The sequence below is a fragment of the Passer montanus genome, unplaced genomic scaffold, assembly GCF_014805655.1.
Source record: "Passer montanus isolate IOZ18808 unplaced genomic scaffold, ASM1480565v1 scaffold10, whole genome shotgun sequence".
Classification (NCBI taxonomy): Eukaryota; Metazoa; Chordata; class Aves; order Passeriformes; family Passeridae; genus Passer; species Passer montanus.
In genome coordinates, this window is record NW_024356505.1 from 12,105,361 (window position 1) to 12,119,746 (window position 14,386).

A 14,386-nucleotide genomic window follows, 5' to 3' on the forward strand; every position below is an offset into this window, starting at 1 on the left:
TGCCTGAGGATATTTTTAATTCAATAAAAACCCCAGCTGACTTCAGACTTAAACAGACTGCATAAATTCAAAACTCCAGAATCTAATAAATCTAAAACTTTTTAATTAAAAGTGGAGATATCTAGATTTAAATGAATTGGACTCAGACATGTCTTTCTGTCACATTTTTGGGCAATTGCCATTTAGTTCCATGAATAGCCATTTACAATAAAAGGGAGGAGAAAAGACTGAATAATTTGAGTCAGGGATAGCAATCCTTTAATCGTCCAACAGTTTTGCTAGATTACCTGTTCATAAAAAATATAACATCTCATCTGAGGACCTCCAGTGAATATTTTGAAAAAGTATAATATAACTGACACATTTCAATCAATTAAATACAATCAAGAAATTGCTTTAACTGTTACCAGAAAGTCTGTTAACACCCCAAAAGACAAGGTAGTGGATTTTGTAACTTCTTAGAAAATAAAGCTCCTGTATTGTTTCTGGGGGTTCACTTTCTGTCTTTTGCTCATTCTAAGAAGAACCTAATGCTAGAATTATTTCCAGTAGCATTTAAACAGATGCTGAATTGTGCTCTGGAGTAGAGATGGTTTATTAAGTTGGTACCTGGGCTAGAGTTTTGAGCTCCCCCCACAGTTTTTTTTCTTGACTGTGACAGTCCTGGTCACCAATTTTAAGTTTTGAGTCTATACCAATGAATAACAAAGGACTTTGAAGCAGGTGGTGTTTTTTCAGTAATCCCCAGTGTCAAAATCAATTAAATCTTCTGTTTTCTCATTCAGCCCTTTGAAATGCTCAGTCAGTGCAGATCCCACTCAGCCTGTTTGGGGTTTAGGAGGGCACTGCAGCAGATCCATGGCAAGCAGTGGGGGTTGGCACTGGGGCACTGCTGTCATTGTGCCCCCCAGCCAGCACCCCCTGCCATGGCCATGGCAATGCCAGTGCGAGCTCACAGTAGGAGAGGATTCAGTCCAGTGCCCAAGAGCCTGACTGGTTGGTTTTGTGTCATCCAGAAAACTTAAAGTTGCCTTTGGTTCCCTCTTGCTTTGTTCTTTGCTTAGAAAGTATCCATACAACTTCCATTTTTGCTCAGAGTAGGGAATCAAGAATTCAATATGTGTGTGAGTATTTACTGTGGAAAACAGATATTTACTGCTGCCAAATAACAAAAGAGGACATCATAATTTAGAGGAGGCTGCTCATACAGAAACCATTGTCATTTTTGCAATAAAAGCTTCTTCAAGCAATTAAGAAAATGTGGTTGGTTTTGGTTTTTTGGGGTTTTTTCACAATTATAGTATTGTTAATGGCATATTTTTCTTTTCCAGAACAATAGATCTAAGCAGTAGTTTACTGCAACAAGTAATAGAAAGAAAACGTGAAGTGTTGTGCATCTTGAGAGAAAAGATAATCACAACTCAGAGATGTACAATATCCGAACATATCCAGACAGAAGAAAAAGTCAGTGGTGTGATGGGATGCACTGCAACAACAATAAAGGTAAAAGTTACTAAAAATCTGCAAGGAATAGAATGTTTGCACGCTATCTGAGAAGAAATGATTTCTCCAAATGGACTTCCAAGTATTTTTTGTGCTTTCCTAATGTGCCGAACAAACTGCAGTGCTTGTTTGTGAAAATTCTGTATGGTAAAATGTTTTTTCCATTGCCTTTCTGGCAAAAGGTGCCGTATTTTTATATGAGCCTGGAGTGTAGTTTCCATCAATACCATCAAATTGTGATTCCGTTTCTCTCTAGATTCCTGCCTACAGCAGAACATGAAGCAAATCTAAAACAATTCATTGCAATTGAATAGCAAAATGCATTGCTGAATCACATTTATTTGAAACGCCAAGTAATCCTTCATCACAAATGGTTTCAGTGTCTACTGAGTTTTCATATTTATTGGGAAACTATTTGTTTTCAATCATGAGAGTAGAGATTAACTGTGTTATGAGGCTATCTGAAAAATTGCCTATGAATTGAGAAGGAATTACCAAAGTCAAAACAAGCTCATTCATTGCAAGTTGTTTGGGTTTTTTTTAAAGCTGGAAATCACTTCTGTGTGCAGTGTGTCTCCAGTTGCAGGAATCCGGGAACTGCAGTGCAGCAACCCCCTTTGCAAGTGCCACCTTCCTGGTACCAGCTTCCAGCTGTGCAAAAGATGTCACAGTAGAACTGGGCAAGGCAGAACATTGAAGTGGGTTCCCATTTCCTAGTGACATGGGGCTCCATCAGTGGCAAAAGCTACGCCTGGAGCTCAGCTTTGTGCTAGGACAGGGTAGCTAAGAGCGTGAGAACTGCTCTTGGCACTGTGTTTTTACCTCATTCTTCATATAGTTCCTTTCTTAGATGCCAGATGTTAAGGTGTAACACTTTGATGAGACATCATGAAGAATAAAGCATATTCTCCCTCTGTATTTTTCACCTTAATTATGTGTTTAAGCTCTGCAGTAGCTGAATCAGATAAATGGTGAATAAATCTGTCTTGTAGGTTTCAGTAAGTGAGAATGGGAGTCTGATGAAGGATTCTAGTGTGATCCTTGAAATTCCTCCTGCAACTACTATTGCCTACGGTGTAATTGAACTGTTTATAAAGCACAATGGCCAGTTTGGTAAGTAAAAAACTCTTTTGTTGTGGCACGCAGTTTAACTGTGGACACAGCTGTTTGTCAGACAATGATTTTTGTGTTTCCCTGTGCGTGAAGGTGATTATGTTGTGTGGTGTTCTTTGCCTTGATAATTATTTGTGCTAGGAATGCAGATTGAGGAATTTTAAAACTTTGATATAGTAATGCTTTTTCACTGTCTTGAATGCACTGTAAACTCAGAATGACTTAGGTTTCAGGAAACCACAAGAGATCATGTAGCTCGAGCCTCTGCTTAAGGCAAGGCCAACTTTTGAACATTTGATCTAAGTTCAGTTAGATCAGATTGCTCATATCCTTGTTTGTTACAAAGTTTTGATTTATCTTCAGAGACAGAGATTCCATCACTCCTCTGGGCAGCCTCTTACCATGTTTGACCACTGTGTTAGTGAGCTTATTCTCCTCAGTGTCTGCTGTTTGCTAGATAGCTCCAGTCTGTGAATGTGGGGCTTGCACTCAAGAGTCCAAAACTGGGCATAGCACTCTGAATGCACTTTCCCAAACTGAAAATTCTGTTCCATCAATCCACCAGCTACAGTCTTGTCAGTACAGCCCAGTATGCAGCTGTTCTGGTTTAGGGCAAATTTGGGAGCAAACTTCAATAACTGCAAGGGCAAGCTACTGATCCTCTCGGATTTATCATCCATGTCTTTCACTGCAATTGTGCTTCCATCCAGCTGGCCCTTGGCCTGGGCTATTCCCTTTGCCTGTTGCAGAGAGTGACCTGAATGTAAATCAGCTATCAACCAGGAGTGTTTAGACAACAGTCATGTTAAGATCAGAATCGTACATTCAGGACTGGAATTTAAACTTTTCTAGCTTCCACTTTCATTTAAAGATTGCCCTCAGAGTGGTTGCGGAAATGCCTTTGTCATGTTGTCTGGTCATGCTTTACTTATGTCAAGTCGAATATTTTTCAGGTTAAAAAAATGTTGAAATTGGCTTTGGGGGGAGTTGTATCTCTGCTCTGCACAATCAGTTGGGTTTTTCTTTCTTGTCTATCCTCATTTAAACTCACGGACCTAAAGGAGGTTTCAGAAGATGTCATGCAAGGAGGAATAAAATCAGATAGTAGAGCTGGAAGTTGGGAAGGACTGATGTGGAGAGAAACGGGAGATACATTGAAGAAATAATTGGAGTAGAGTTGAGATTTGAATCCAGGATGTACTCACTTGGATGAGAAATGCAGATTAACTCTCCATCATACTCCTTCTGATACTAAGAAAGTCTGTAGGCTCAGGAATAGAAGTAAATATTATGTAACCTGTAAAAAGTTTCTGAAAAGTGGAATTTCTCTGATGCAGACTGAGCACAGAGATAGTAGCAGCAGATGTTGACGTCATGGTTATAATAGAACTGTAATTCAGAGTAATGAGGTGCAATTAACGCTGTCTGACTACATAGGTATATAACTGATAGCCTACTTAGAGATTTCTACATGAAATTATGATGTTCTGCTAGCTAAGAATACACGGGTCTTGTTAATGATCTGTATTTCTCTGCTTTTTTTCCACTTCTGCTTCTTTTTCCACTTTTTTTTTTTCATATTTAATATTATTGTCGTTTAAGCTTCAAAACCAGCACAGTTTGTTTCATGTTTTAGCTTAAACAATCTATGTCCTGCCTCTTTTCTTTTTTAACGTGTGCTATTTTCCCTTGCCTGAGTGTCTTTGAGAAGGTAAAGGGGAGGAACTGACAACAAAATTAGGGCTTTGCCAGCAAGAGTAAGTATGGTGGAGCCTAAACTTCAATTTGTTAATGTCTGAGCAGCAGGGATCAGTGTCTGTTTATGGAAATAGAAATAGCCTTTGAAGTTAAATCCAAGGACTAATATAGTCCTTTCTCATGACACTGAAAGTGGCCAATAGCAGGTGTAACCTAATGGGATTCTCTTCACAGATAATTATGAGTAAGATGCATGTAAGCTTTTTATTGTTTCTTTTTCTTTTCCACTGCCAGTGCCCAAGTTATTCTGTTAGGAAGAATGGTATATATTTCTTTTAAATGTTGTGATTAATGCTACTGGACGTATTTGGATATTTGTATAAATAAATAAAATATTTTTTTTAAAGGAAGAAGGATCTAAAGCTTTTCTGATCCATTTACCATTGTGCTTTCCTGTAATAATTCTGTTTGATTTCTACAGGCAAATTTTTCACTCCATGTAAAAGCTGTTTCTGCTTAAGGCTTTGCAGTTTTGTGTCTCTAAAGTTGCGCTGAAATGCCTCTTGTTCTTGCTTTATGAATCAGGGAATATAAAAGCACCCAGCTGATTTGTTTTGTTCTGTTCATGGGTATATGTGTGTGGTTTGCCTTTTCTTAAATGTCTGTAAATTAAGCAGTCCCAATATATCCACTTTTCCACATAAAGGAGTCTCTTTGATTGTTTTCATTGATCATCTCTAGTTTTCTTGCATTTTTGTTAACATTTCTGAGTAACTAACAAGCTGTAACTGCACTGTTGGATGTTTGTCATTGATTAATGTAGTAGAATTCAATACAGAATTTATTAACAATCCTCATAATACAGAATTTTGAGTCCTGTGTTTTCCTGTGAATTGAGTCCTATTACAGGATTAAACAACATCATCTGAAAAGTTCTATTTCCCTTATTAGCATCGTTTTGCCTCAGGAGGGGAGGCAGTGTATTAGCAGTTTTCCTCCTCAGGGTTCATGTGAAAGCCTTGTTACTTTCAGTGACAGTAACATGAGTGTGTTGGCCTTTGTGGTGCCTCAGCTGCTGTCCAAAGCCTCGTTGCTTTGGGAAGTTCTTGGCTTGTGTTAATCGCTTTCTGCTCCTCTGTAGCTCCTTCTTCTCAGTGAAGGGTTATGCAAGCGTAAAGGTCTGTCATCTTTCTTTCTCTATGGCAGGGATTTCTTTGTCTGCTTTCCCTTTGAAAAAGCTTTTTGCTGATGGAGTGCTCTCCATGCTTTCTCATCTGCTTTGAATGTCCTTAATTTAGTAAGACAGACTCTTACAACTGCAGAAGGGTTATATTTAGGCTTTGTTCCTGGTACATCTGAGCACTGTGCTTGATTAGTTACCTTTTTTCCCCTTTGCTGTCAGGTATTACTTTAAAATTGAGTTTCTCTTGCTAGCCTGCCTGTGTTCTCCTCAGACCCACTGCAGAGTGCCATGGGTACACATCCAAATCTTGCATTTGAGCCAATTAAAGATCATCAGAATCTTCATAGAGCTTTGACTGTAGTCTGCATCTTTAGGGTACAGTGTTGGACAGATGAGCACAGAATTTGATACTCCAGATTTCTCAGCATAACTCTTACAAAGACTCCCTGTACCTTCCAGGAAGCCTTAACTTCATCACACTGGGGGCACTGGGATGGTAGGACAAGAACAGTCCTGTTTGGGTGAGTTTGGCCAGTGCTTGTCACAAAGACGAGGCAGAAAGGGTAATCCAGCCAGGGTATGTTATTTCCTCTGTGATGTTACTGAAGAGAGACAGTTATTGCAGAGTGATTCTGTTAGGAAGGCTTTGACTGTATTCTGCATCTTTAGGGTACAGTATTGGACAGATACACACAGAATTTGATACTCCAGATTTCTCAGCATAATTCTTACAAAGTTAAGGCTTACCTTCCAGGAAGCCTTAACTTCATCAGGCTGGGGGGCACTGGGATGGCAGGACAAGAACAGTCCTGTTTGGGTGAGTTTGGCCAGTGCTTGTCACAAAGACGAGGCAGAAAGGGTAATCCAGCCAGGGCATGTTATTTCCTCTGTGATGTTACTGAAGAGAGACAATTATTGCAGAGTGATTCTGTTAGGAAACATCCCTGGGTGATGTCCTTTAGAAACTCGCAGAAGTCTGTTGTCCACTTACCTGGAGGACTTGAGAATGGACCTGTGGCTTGGCTGAGAAAGTGGAGTCTGTCAGTGCCATGACCACCAGAAGCTCTCTGAAGGGCTCTCAAGAGTTCTTACAGATCTCAGAGAGTACTTTCATGTGTCTCCTTCATGAGTGGATCCCGTTGCCTGCATTACAGCACACCTCCTAGAGGGAAGAAAAAATACAGACTGGGGAATGAGAGGCTGGAGAGCAGTGCTATAGAAAGGGAGCTGGGGGTCCTCGTCGTTGGCAAGGTGAACAGGAGCCCTGGCAGCCAGGAGGGCCAAGCCTGTCCTGGGGAGCATCAGGCACAGCATCCCCAGCTGGGCAATGGAGGGGATTGTCCTGCTCTGCTCTGAGCTGGGGCAGCCTCACCTTGAGTGCTGGGGACAGTTTTGGGTGCCATAATGTAAGAAAGGCATTGAACTGTTAGAGAGGCAAAGGAGGGCAGTGCAGATGGTGCAGGGCCTTGAGGGGAAGCTGTGTGAGGAGCAGCTGAGGGCACTTGGGGGACCAGCCTGGAGAAGAGGACACTGAGGGGAGCCCTCAGTGCAGTTACAACTTCCTCATGGGGGGAGAGGGGGCAGATGCTGATATCTTCTCTGTGGTGACCAGCAACAAGGAATGGCCCAAAGTTATGTCAGGGGAGGTTTAGGTTGGATATCAGGTAAAGGCTCTTCACCCAGAGGGTGTTTGGGCACTGGAATGGACTCCCCAGGGAAGTGGTCACAGCACAAACCTGACAGAGTTCAAGAAGCATTTGGGCAACACTCTCAGGCACATGGTGTGATTCTTGGGGATGATGCTGTGTGGGGCCAGGAGTTGGACGTGATGATCCTTGAGGGTCCCTTCCATGTCAGGTTATTCTGTGATTCTATGAAAACATCAGGAATTCCTACCTGCAACTCCTGTCTGCAGCGTTCTGGTTTACAGTGTCAGCGGGAAGTTTTCATGTTATTTTCTGTCTACATTAATTTAGTTCACAGGAGCTGGTGTCATGTTCTGTAGGAGGCAGCTGCACCACAGGTCTTGTCTGTACACACTGTACCAAACATCAGTGCTGCAGGAATGCTCAATAATTCACATGCACAGCAACCGCTGGCATTCTCTCCATCTGGAAGAGACAAGACATGGAGAAATGACATGTGAGAGCACTGGGAAATACAAGCTATCATCTCATTCAGTAATTGCTCATGTATTTTATTAATTATTGTTTTTGATTGAATTTCTAATTACAGAGTTCTGTCTGCTAGATGAACAGCAAGGAGGTTTTGAAAAAGAAAGTACAGAAGGCTCAGCTTATCCCCATTCAGTTCAATTCAGAGATGCTTCGTTCCTCTATCAGCCAGATGCTGTTGATAATGAGATGTACTCTGGGGCTAAAAACCTCGTTCCCAGTGATGCTTCTTTAAGTATATTGAAACAAGGTATTACCAGAAATGCTTTGCATGATTATATTACAGTGCATTAAATAACCTGATAGGCAGAAATAATCTGGTACAATAGTAAGTAAGAAATCTCGTTAGTTCATTTTAATAGCTCTTATCAGGAACTCTTGGGGGAATGTACTGGAAGAATATAAAAAATCAGATTGCAGTGCATGTATGCAGTGGACTCTTTCTGTGAAAATTCTGAATCCATCTGTCATAAATCTTACAAAGTCAGATGGCTCTTTTACATTCCAGATAACCTCTGCAAGCATGGTGATGATACACGTTTTCATTCAGAAAGGGTCACTGAAAATAGTTTCTCATTATTTGAAAAATACTCAGTAAAGCTTCTCAGTTACCAGTTAAGTCTCAGAAATAGACATCTCCCTTGCCTTCACTTAGCCTCATTATTTTCTGAGAAGCTTTGTAACTGAGAAAATCAAAATGTGGTTTAAATGGAGATTTGCAAATTGGTATAATGGTCCAGGTACAAGTTTGTATTGTAGGAATGTGGAAAGAAGAGGCGGGAATGTTACTGGTGGAAAGAAAAAAGGCAAAACCAGTCAAGATCTCAGAACACACTGTGCTTTTCCTCAGTTCTTGGTGGAGTTCTTACAGCTCCTGATGAATATCACCCTCTTGGCTCTAAGTCTCACCCTTGATTAATAAACAATATGTAAAAATGGTATGCCACTGTTCTATTTTTTGTTTTAGTTTGACATACCTATTTGCTTTTCTTGCTTAAAAGGCTCAGAGATTTTTTAAAATAATTTAACTTCTGCTGTCTCTTGGAAAATGAAAAAGCTAAAAAAATTGTTTTTACTAAAGAATTTGGAAGCACAGTTCATTTTCTGTTATTTGTGTAGACAAATTCATACCATTGCATCAGATAAACAAAATACCTGCCTGTGGCTGAGCTTTTTTTTTTTTCCCCAGTGAAGTAATTTTTTAGTTATAAAGGATGTCTTTAAACAGAGCATGTTTCTTGATTGGAGTGACATGAAGGAAAATTTCTTTTAAACAAATTTGAGAACACTTGTATGCCCACATTTTTGGAATGTGGAAAAAAAACCCATTCCAACCTTCCAGTTGGCATTATTGAATTGAAAGCTTCATATTTTTTTAGCAACATGGTAATTTTATGTCACAGAAGATTTAATTTCAGTATCATAGTTGAATTGTGAGAAGATGAATGCAGAGCCCTCCCTTGTACTTAATGAGTACTCTTCATGTACTTAGTTTGTTAACATTAAAGTATTGAATTTCAAAATATTAGAAATACTGTACACCAAAATGTTGATTCTTGGTAGCTGTTCTTCTTTCTTAATGTTTGCATTGAGGTTTCATTGGCTTCTTAGGAAATAAAATCAGATCTGTTCAAACCTTGCATAATAACTTGTGCTGGTGGAAATCAGAATGTCAGGGATGTCAAGGTGTGGTGATAAATGAGCTTGTGAAACACACAGCAAAATGTTATCTGTTTTTACTGGCATTTGTATAGGAATACTTAGTTTTATTTTCCACTGCTTTCTTGGGAAAGATCTGTCCCGGTTGAAGACCCAGTTCCAACCCTTTATGAAGCTTGCAGAAGACAAGCAAAGAGCTTTATATAAAACCCTGTGTGAGCTCTTGCTCCATGAAGAAATGGTGACTGCCCTGGGGGACATGGTAAGATGAAGAACCTTTGGATTGCTTCCTAAAAGTAATTTCAGAGTAGTACTAGCATTCTCTTTTGCTTGAATTTTCTCTTTTCAAGAAGTTTTGCTTATTTCTTTTGCTTTCAGTTCTATGATATCTGCACAGGAGACAAGCCAGATCTGGAGGAGTTAAAACCTGAGCAACAAAGAGACCTCCTTGACTTCTTGCAGCTCTTAGGGTGCAGTTTGAAGAGTGAACTATTGTTGCAGAAATATCAGCCTCAGGATGAAGAACTTTTCTCAGCTGCTCACCTTCTTATCAGTGCTATATCTGGTATGTTGTGAAAAGCCCTTTTCAAAATTTTATTTTCCTTTTAGAAGCTCCCTCCATGTTAAAGCTTTTATGGCTTTCTTTGAGCAGTTGGTGAGCTGCATGAACATAAATTTTTCTGTTCCTTTTTTATGAGTTTGGTTATACTATACTATGCATTCCTGGCTGTGAATTAAATTCAGCCCTCAATCACTGACAGATTTTGTGTGTAAATTACACATTCCCCCAAGACTGCTCAGCTTTGCTTCTGCTGAGTGTGAGCATTTGCAGTTTGGCAAGCTAATTTCTGTACTTACTGCATGCCAGAGTCCTTCCTGCCTAAATGCCGAGAATTACAAATTAGGTGTTGTCTCCTGTGTAACAGTGTATATTGTTCAAGTGCAAACTAAATTTAGCAAAAATGAGTTTAACACAGAGACACTGCAATTAGAGGGCTGTGTTGCAGCTGCTGAAACAGGAGATTAAACATAAATGTCAAACAAATGCCATCCTCACAATCTAGTTGGCACCTCAGTGTTAATTAAAAGCTACCTGCAAAGTCCAAGACAGACTTCCCTGGATTTTTCTCTTCTCTCTTGTATATCAAGAATTCCCTGACATTAAGATAATGAAGGGAAGTCCAGTGTAAATTGTGGCACCATGCAGCAGAATGTCAGTGTGCATCCATATATGCACAGGACCCAGGTGGGAGAGCTTAACTCATTTATGGAGAGAGAAAAGAAGTAAAAAACAGAAACCTACTGATGTGGTATCAACTGTCAGATGCCATTAGCAGCAGGGCACAGTTAATTGAGTGTGTTGCATCATTACCTGACTTTGGACATAATGTCTGCTTCTAAAGTCCAGACATAAGTGTAGCTGGATCTAGATTCAAAAGCTGTTTTATGCTTGTTGCTTGTGGTAGGAATTACAGCCTTTTTGTTAGAGTTGAAGGGCACCACAGGGATCATTTAGTCCATCTCCCAGCATCGAGGCAATCTCAGCTATGCCATTCCTCTCAAATTCTGCATTGCAGAAGTTAGCATCACATATGGATTTTGGGAGCACAGGTTCTTGGTTGATTCAAGGCCTAAGTCCTTCATCCAGCCTCCAGACTCGAAGTAAAACCCTGAGGAGATAGGGACAAGGCAAGGTGATGGGGAGGAAAACCCCTTTTCTACAAAAGCCTTTTCTCAAGGATAGAGATAGTCAGACCCTCTGCCCATCCTATTCTGTTCTACAGGCAGGAAGGGGCTGGATCAGCCTCTTCCAAACATCCAGCTGAGAAGGACCTTGTTAGCTCCCTGATAAAGCTCCTGTTCCAGCAGCCAGCCTGGTGTATGGTTCACTGGAAATGACCTTTGCCTGTGACTGTGTCCTCCACAGAGCTGCCTGATGACACCCTTGTCCTGCTGCGTGCCTGCTGTGATCTTCACGTTGTTCCAGCCTTGTGTTGTTTGGTGAGTAATGGAGATGAGATGTGCTTGTGGGCACAGCAGCAGCAGTGGCTGTGTCCTCAGCCATATGTCTCCCCAATAAAGGAGGAGATGTCAAGCTCCAGTGGGAATTTCAGCTGTAGGCAGTGCTTAGCCAAGTTCAGAATCTGACATGGCAAATGCAACACGTAATTTACTGCACGTGGATACCTAACTTCTGAACATTGCTGTATTTGGGAGATTTCACAGCTTGGGAGCAAAAGAAAATTGTGACTTAAGCTCTGGTTTTATTTTTCTAATAGTTTCACTGTTTTAAAGTCTCAGTAACAGTAATCAGCTCTCCTTGGGAAACAAATTTCACTTTGATAGCAACAGTGCTTGAGCCTTGGCAAACCCTGAAGTCTCAAAACTCTGAGGCCATTTATTGAAACTGCTGAAGGAATGGAGCACCTCTCCTGTGAGGAAAGAATAAGAGAATTGGATTTGTTTAGCCTGGAGAAGAGAATGCTTTCAGGGTGACCTAATTGTGGAAGGAGGGTAGGTTTAGATGGGAAGAAACTCTTTACTGTGAAAGTGGTGGGGCACTGTAACAGGTTGCCCAGAGAAGTTGTGGATGCTCCAGCCCTGGAAGTGTTCAGTGCCAGGTTGGATGGGGCTTTGAATAACCTGGTCTAGTGAAAAGTGTCCTTACCTGTAGCAGGGGGATTGGAACTGAATGATCTTTTAAGGTCCCTTCCAACCCAAAACAACCTATGATTCTGTGATTTTTCTAAGCTTTTTAAAGTCACTTAAAAAACAATAGTAAAATCCTTTAAATATGCAGGGGCAAGGGGAGTTCTTCTCTGTTTGCTCAGAGTGATAGGTAAGTGTGATGTGCAGTGAGAGAAGTTGAACTCAGGGAATGACACAGTGGGAGAGATGTTTCCCCTTAAAGCGTGCCATGGAGCTTTGGTTCTGGATCAGTATGTACTTGTCAGTGCTAATAGTAAAGGGAATCTTGACCTTTTGCTGCTGCCTTGTCAGCTCTCTGGTGGTTTTATATGAAACTGAGCTGTGCAATGGCAGGAACAGCAGTGCCTGGAAAATGTTTTAATGTCTGTGTCTTTTGCTGTCTCTCATGAATACAGCCTAACGTCGCTTCAGCCGATGGCACTGTGGCGCTGAGCAGTCCTTTGGTGGCCACTCTCACTGACAGAGGAAGATTTGAGGTCGTGCAAAGGCTGTTTGCTTCATCAAACATTAATCTGGAAATGACAGAGTCTTCTGTAAAGGCTGTAACTACGAAAGAACCGAGATTCTTCCCACTTGTTCTTTATGTTGCACTGTATGGATTTCATGCTTTAGGTGGGAATGTATAGGAGCTATACTGAGTATCCAGTTTTTGCTGTAGCCTGTTACTTCTTTTGTAGCTCTCTGTAATTTTGGTATGTTTGGGATCAGCAGTAGAGCTGTTCTGTTGGTACTTAGGGCAGCACAGCCAGGAATTAGGGTGACCAGGGGACTCCGCAGTTTCAGTGGAAAATACATAAATAAGGGATGAAGGGGAGAAATTAAAAAAGAGAGCCATGGGAGAGAAACTGAACATAGCTGCTCTGGTAGGTGTCAGATCTGCAGGGCAGTGAAAGCCAGATTGCTTGCATTAATATGCATGGGAGAAGGCAGCAAAGTACAAACTGCTTTTTGTAAGCAAGCAAACAGGCAGGCCCTGGAAACCCAGGGTTCTGCAATGCAGCAACTGTTTTTCTCCTTAAGCCTGGGTGTGCAGAATGCCTTCACTCTGGAGCAAGTGCAATGGAGGGCTCTCAAAAAGGTACTTGATTAGATTATCTAATTAATTATTGTTTGACTTTTACAGATATGAGCTGCACACTGCAGGAAATAGCAAAGTCTCTTTTTCAACCACCCAGACCCACTTTAGGGATTTATACCTCTGTACAGCATTTCTGTTTTCTGGTATGTTTTTACTCATGTTAGCAAGTTTCAGCTGTTTAAACTGCATGCTGAACTTTGGCATGGCAATGCCTTGTGGTGTGTGCACATGAAGGGTCCCTGCTGCACACCACAGAAATTATCATTTTACCCATATGACGTTTTCAGTGCAGATATTTTCCTTGTTTCTTTGACTAACAGAAAAGTAATAGTAAAGCACTGTGTGCTTGAACTATTTTGCCTGTTTTTTCATCACAATTTTGTATAATCATGGATGGAACAGAAATGCAGCATAGATCACTGTAAATGTGGGCTTGGGAAGATGTTCCAAGTAGGTGGAGTATCAGTGCTTACAGATGAGATCGTGAGATGGCTGAGAGACAAACAAGCAGGCACCTGTGTGGGGGTGATCAGTAACCAGGCCCTGCAGCGTAGCTGGTGGCTAGGAGTTCTGCTCAATTTCCTGCTCTATTCCCACGTGGCCTTGAGCAGATTGTCTAAGAAGCTTTTAAAAAGTCACATCAGTTCAGCTTTCCTTGAGGACATGGACTTTGCAGAAAAGCACCACGGTGCCTTTCCAGTCCCTGGGAGCTCAGGATAGCTCTGCACGCTGGGACGTGGGTGTTTCTGCATCTCATCTGTTCAGGGAGGCTGATGGTGTTGCCTGAACTTTGTGCTGGTGTAGAAAGAAAGATCCTTTAGGAGCTGGAAGCATGGAACTCTGCTTCTGGGAGCAGTGTGTAAGTGGGACAGTTGTCTTTTGCCTATCACTATTAAAAGTTGCCTCTGTAATGAATTTACACAAACTTTCTATTAAATGCTATGTCAAAACAATAGAATAACTTACACATGTAATTTCCATTGTTTTTCTTTTGGGGACTACATCTTTGACAAACAAGCAACTCCAGGCTGGCCTGACATGGAAAATGCTTTTTCAAGCTTAGATGTGGTCTTCCCTAGCAAAGGAGGTGGTAAAAGACCCATAGGGTGCTTCAGAAGAGGCTGAAGCTTGTCTCATAAAAGGTTTGATTTCACTTCCTTACTTTACCTCCCCAAAATACTGCTTCCCTTTGCCTTGCCCAGGAGGAAGGTTGGAGAATCCAGATAAAAGAAAAAAGGCAGATTCAAAGATGGTTCCTTTGTAGATTAT

The 14,386-nt window shown here is 41.1% G+C and overlaps 1 protein-coding gene across 5 annotated transcripts in view; it reads left to right on the plus strand.

The window, feature by feature from the left end:
- The window catches only part of GSDME (gasdermin E), a 39,877-nt gene that overhangs the window by 10,145 nt on the left and 15,346 nt on the right, over window positions 1-14,386 (plus strand). For 2 of the 5 annotated variants that reach the window (XR_005627435.1, XR_005627437.1), the window contains exons 4-10: window positions 1,332-1,503; window positions 2,496-2,616; window positions 7,733-7,921; window positions 9,465-9,592; window positions 9,709-9,895; window positions 11,258-11,331; window positions 12,435-13,117. Coding sequence is in view for 2 of the 5 variants with exons in the window: in XM_039709053.1 (XP_039564987.1) it covers window positions 1,332-1,503; window positions 2,496-2,616; window positions 7,733-7,921; window positions 9,465-9,592; window positions 9,709-9,895; window positions 11,258-11,331; window positions 12,435-12,665 (1,102 nt within the window). In the remaining 3 variants the exon portion in view is untranslated. Of the gene's footprint in view, window positions 1-1,331; window positions 1,504-2,495; window positions 2,617-7,732; window positions 7,922-9,464; window positions 9,593-9,708; window positions 9,896-11,257; window positions 11,332-12,434; window positions 14,083-14,135; window positions 14,260-14,386 lie in introns of those variants that run through there. The other 3 variants (XM_039709053.1, XM_039709040.1, XR_005627436.1) reach the window with 2 other exon arrangements.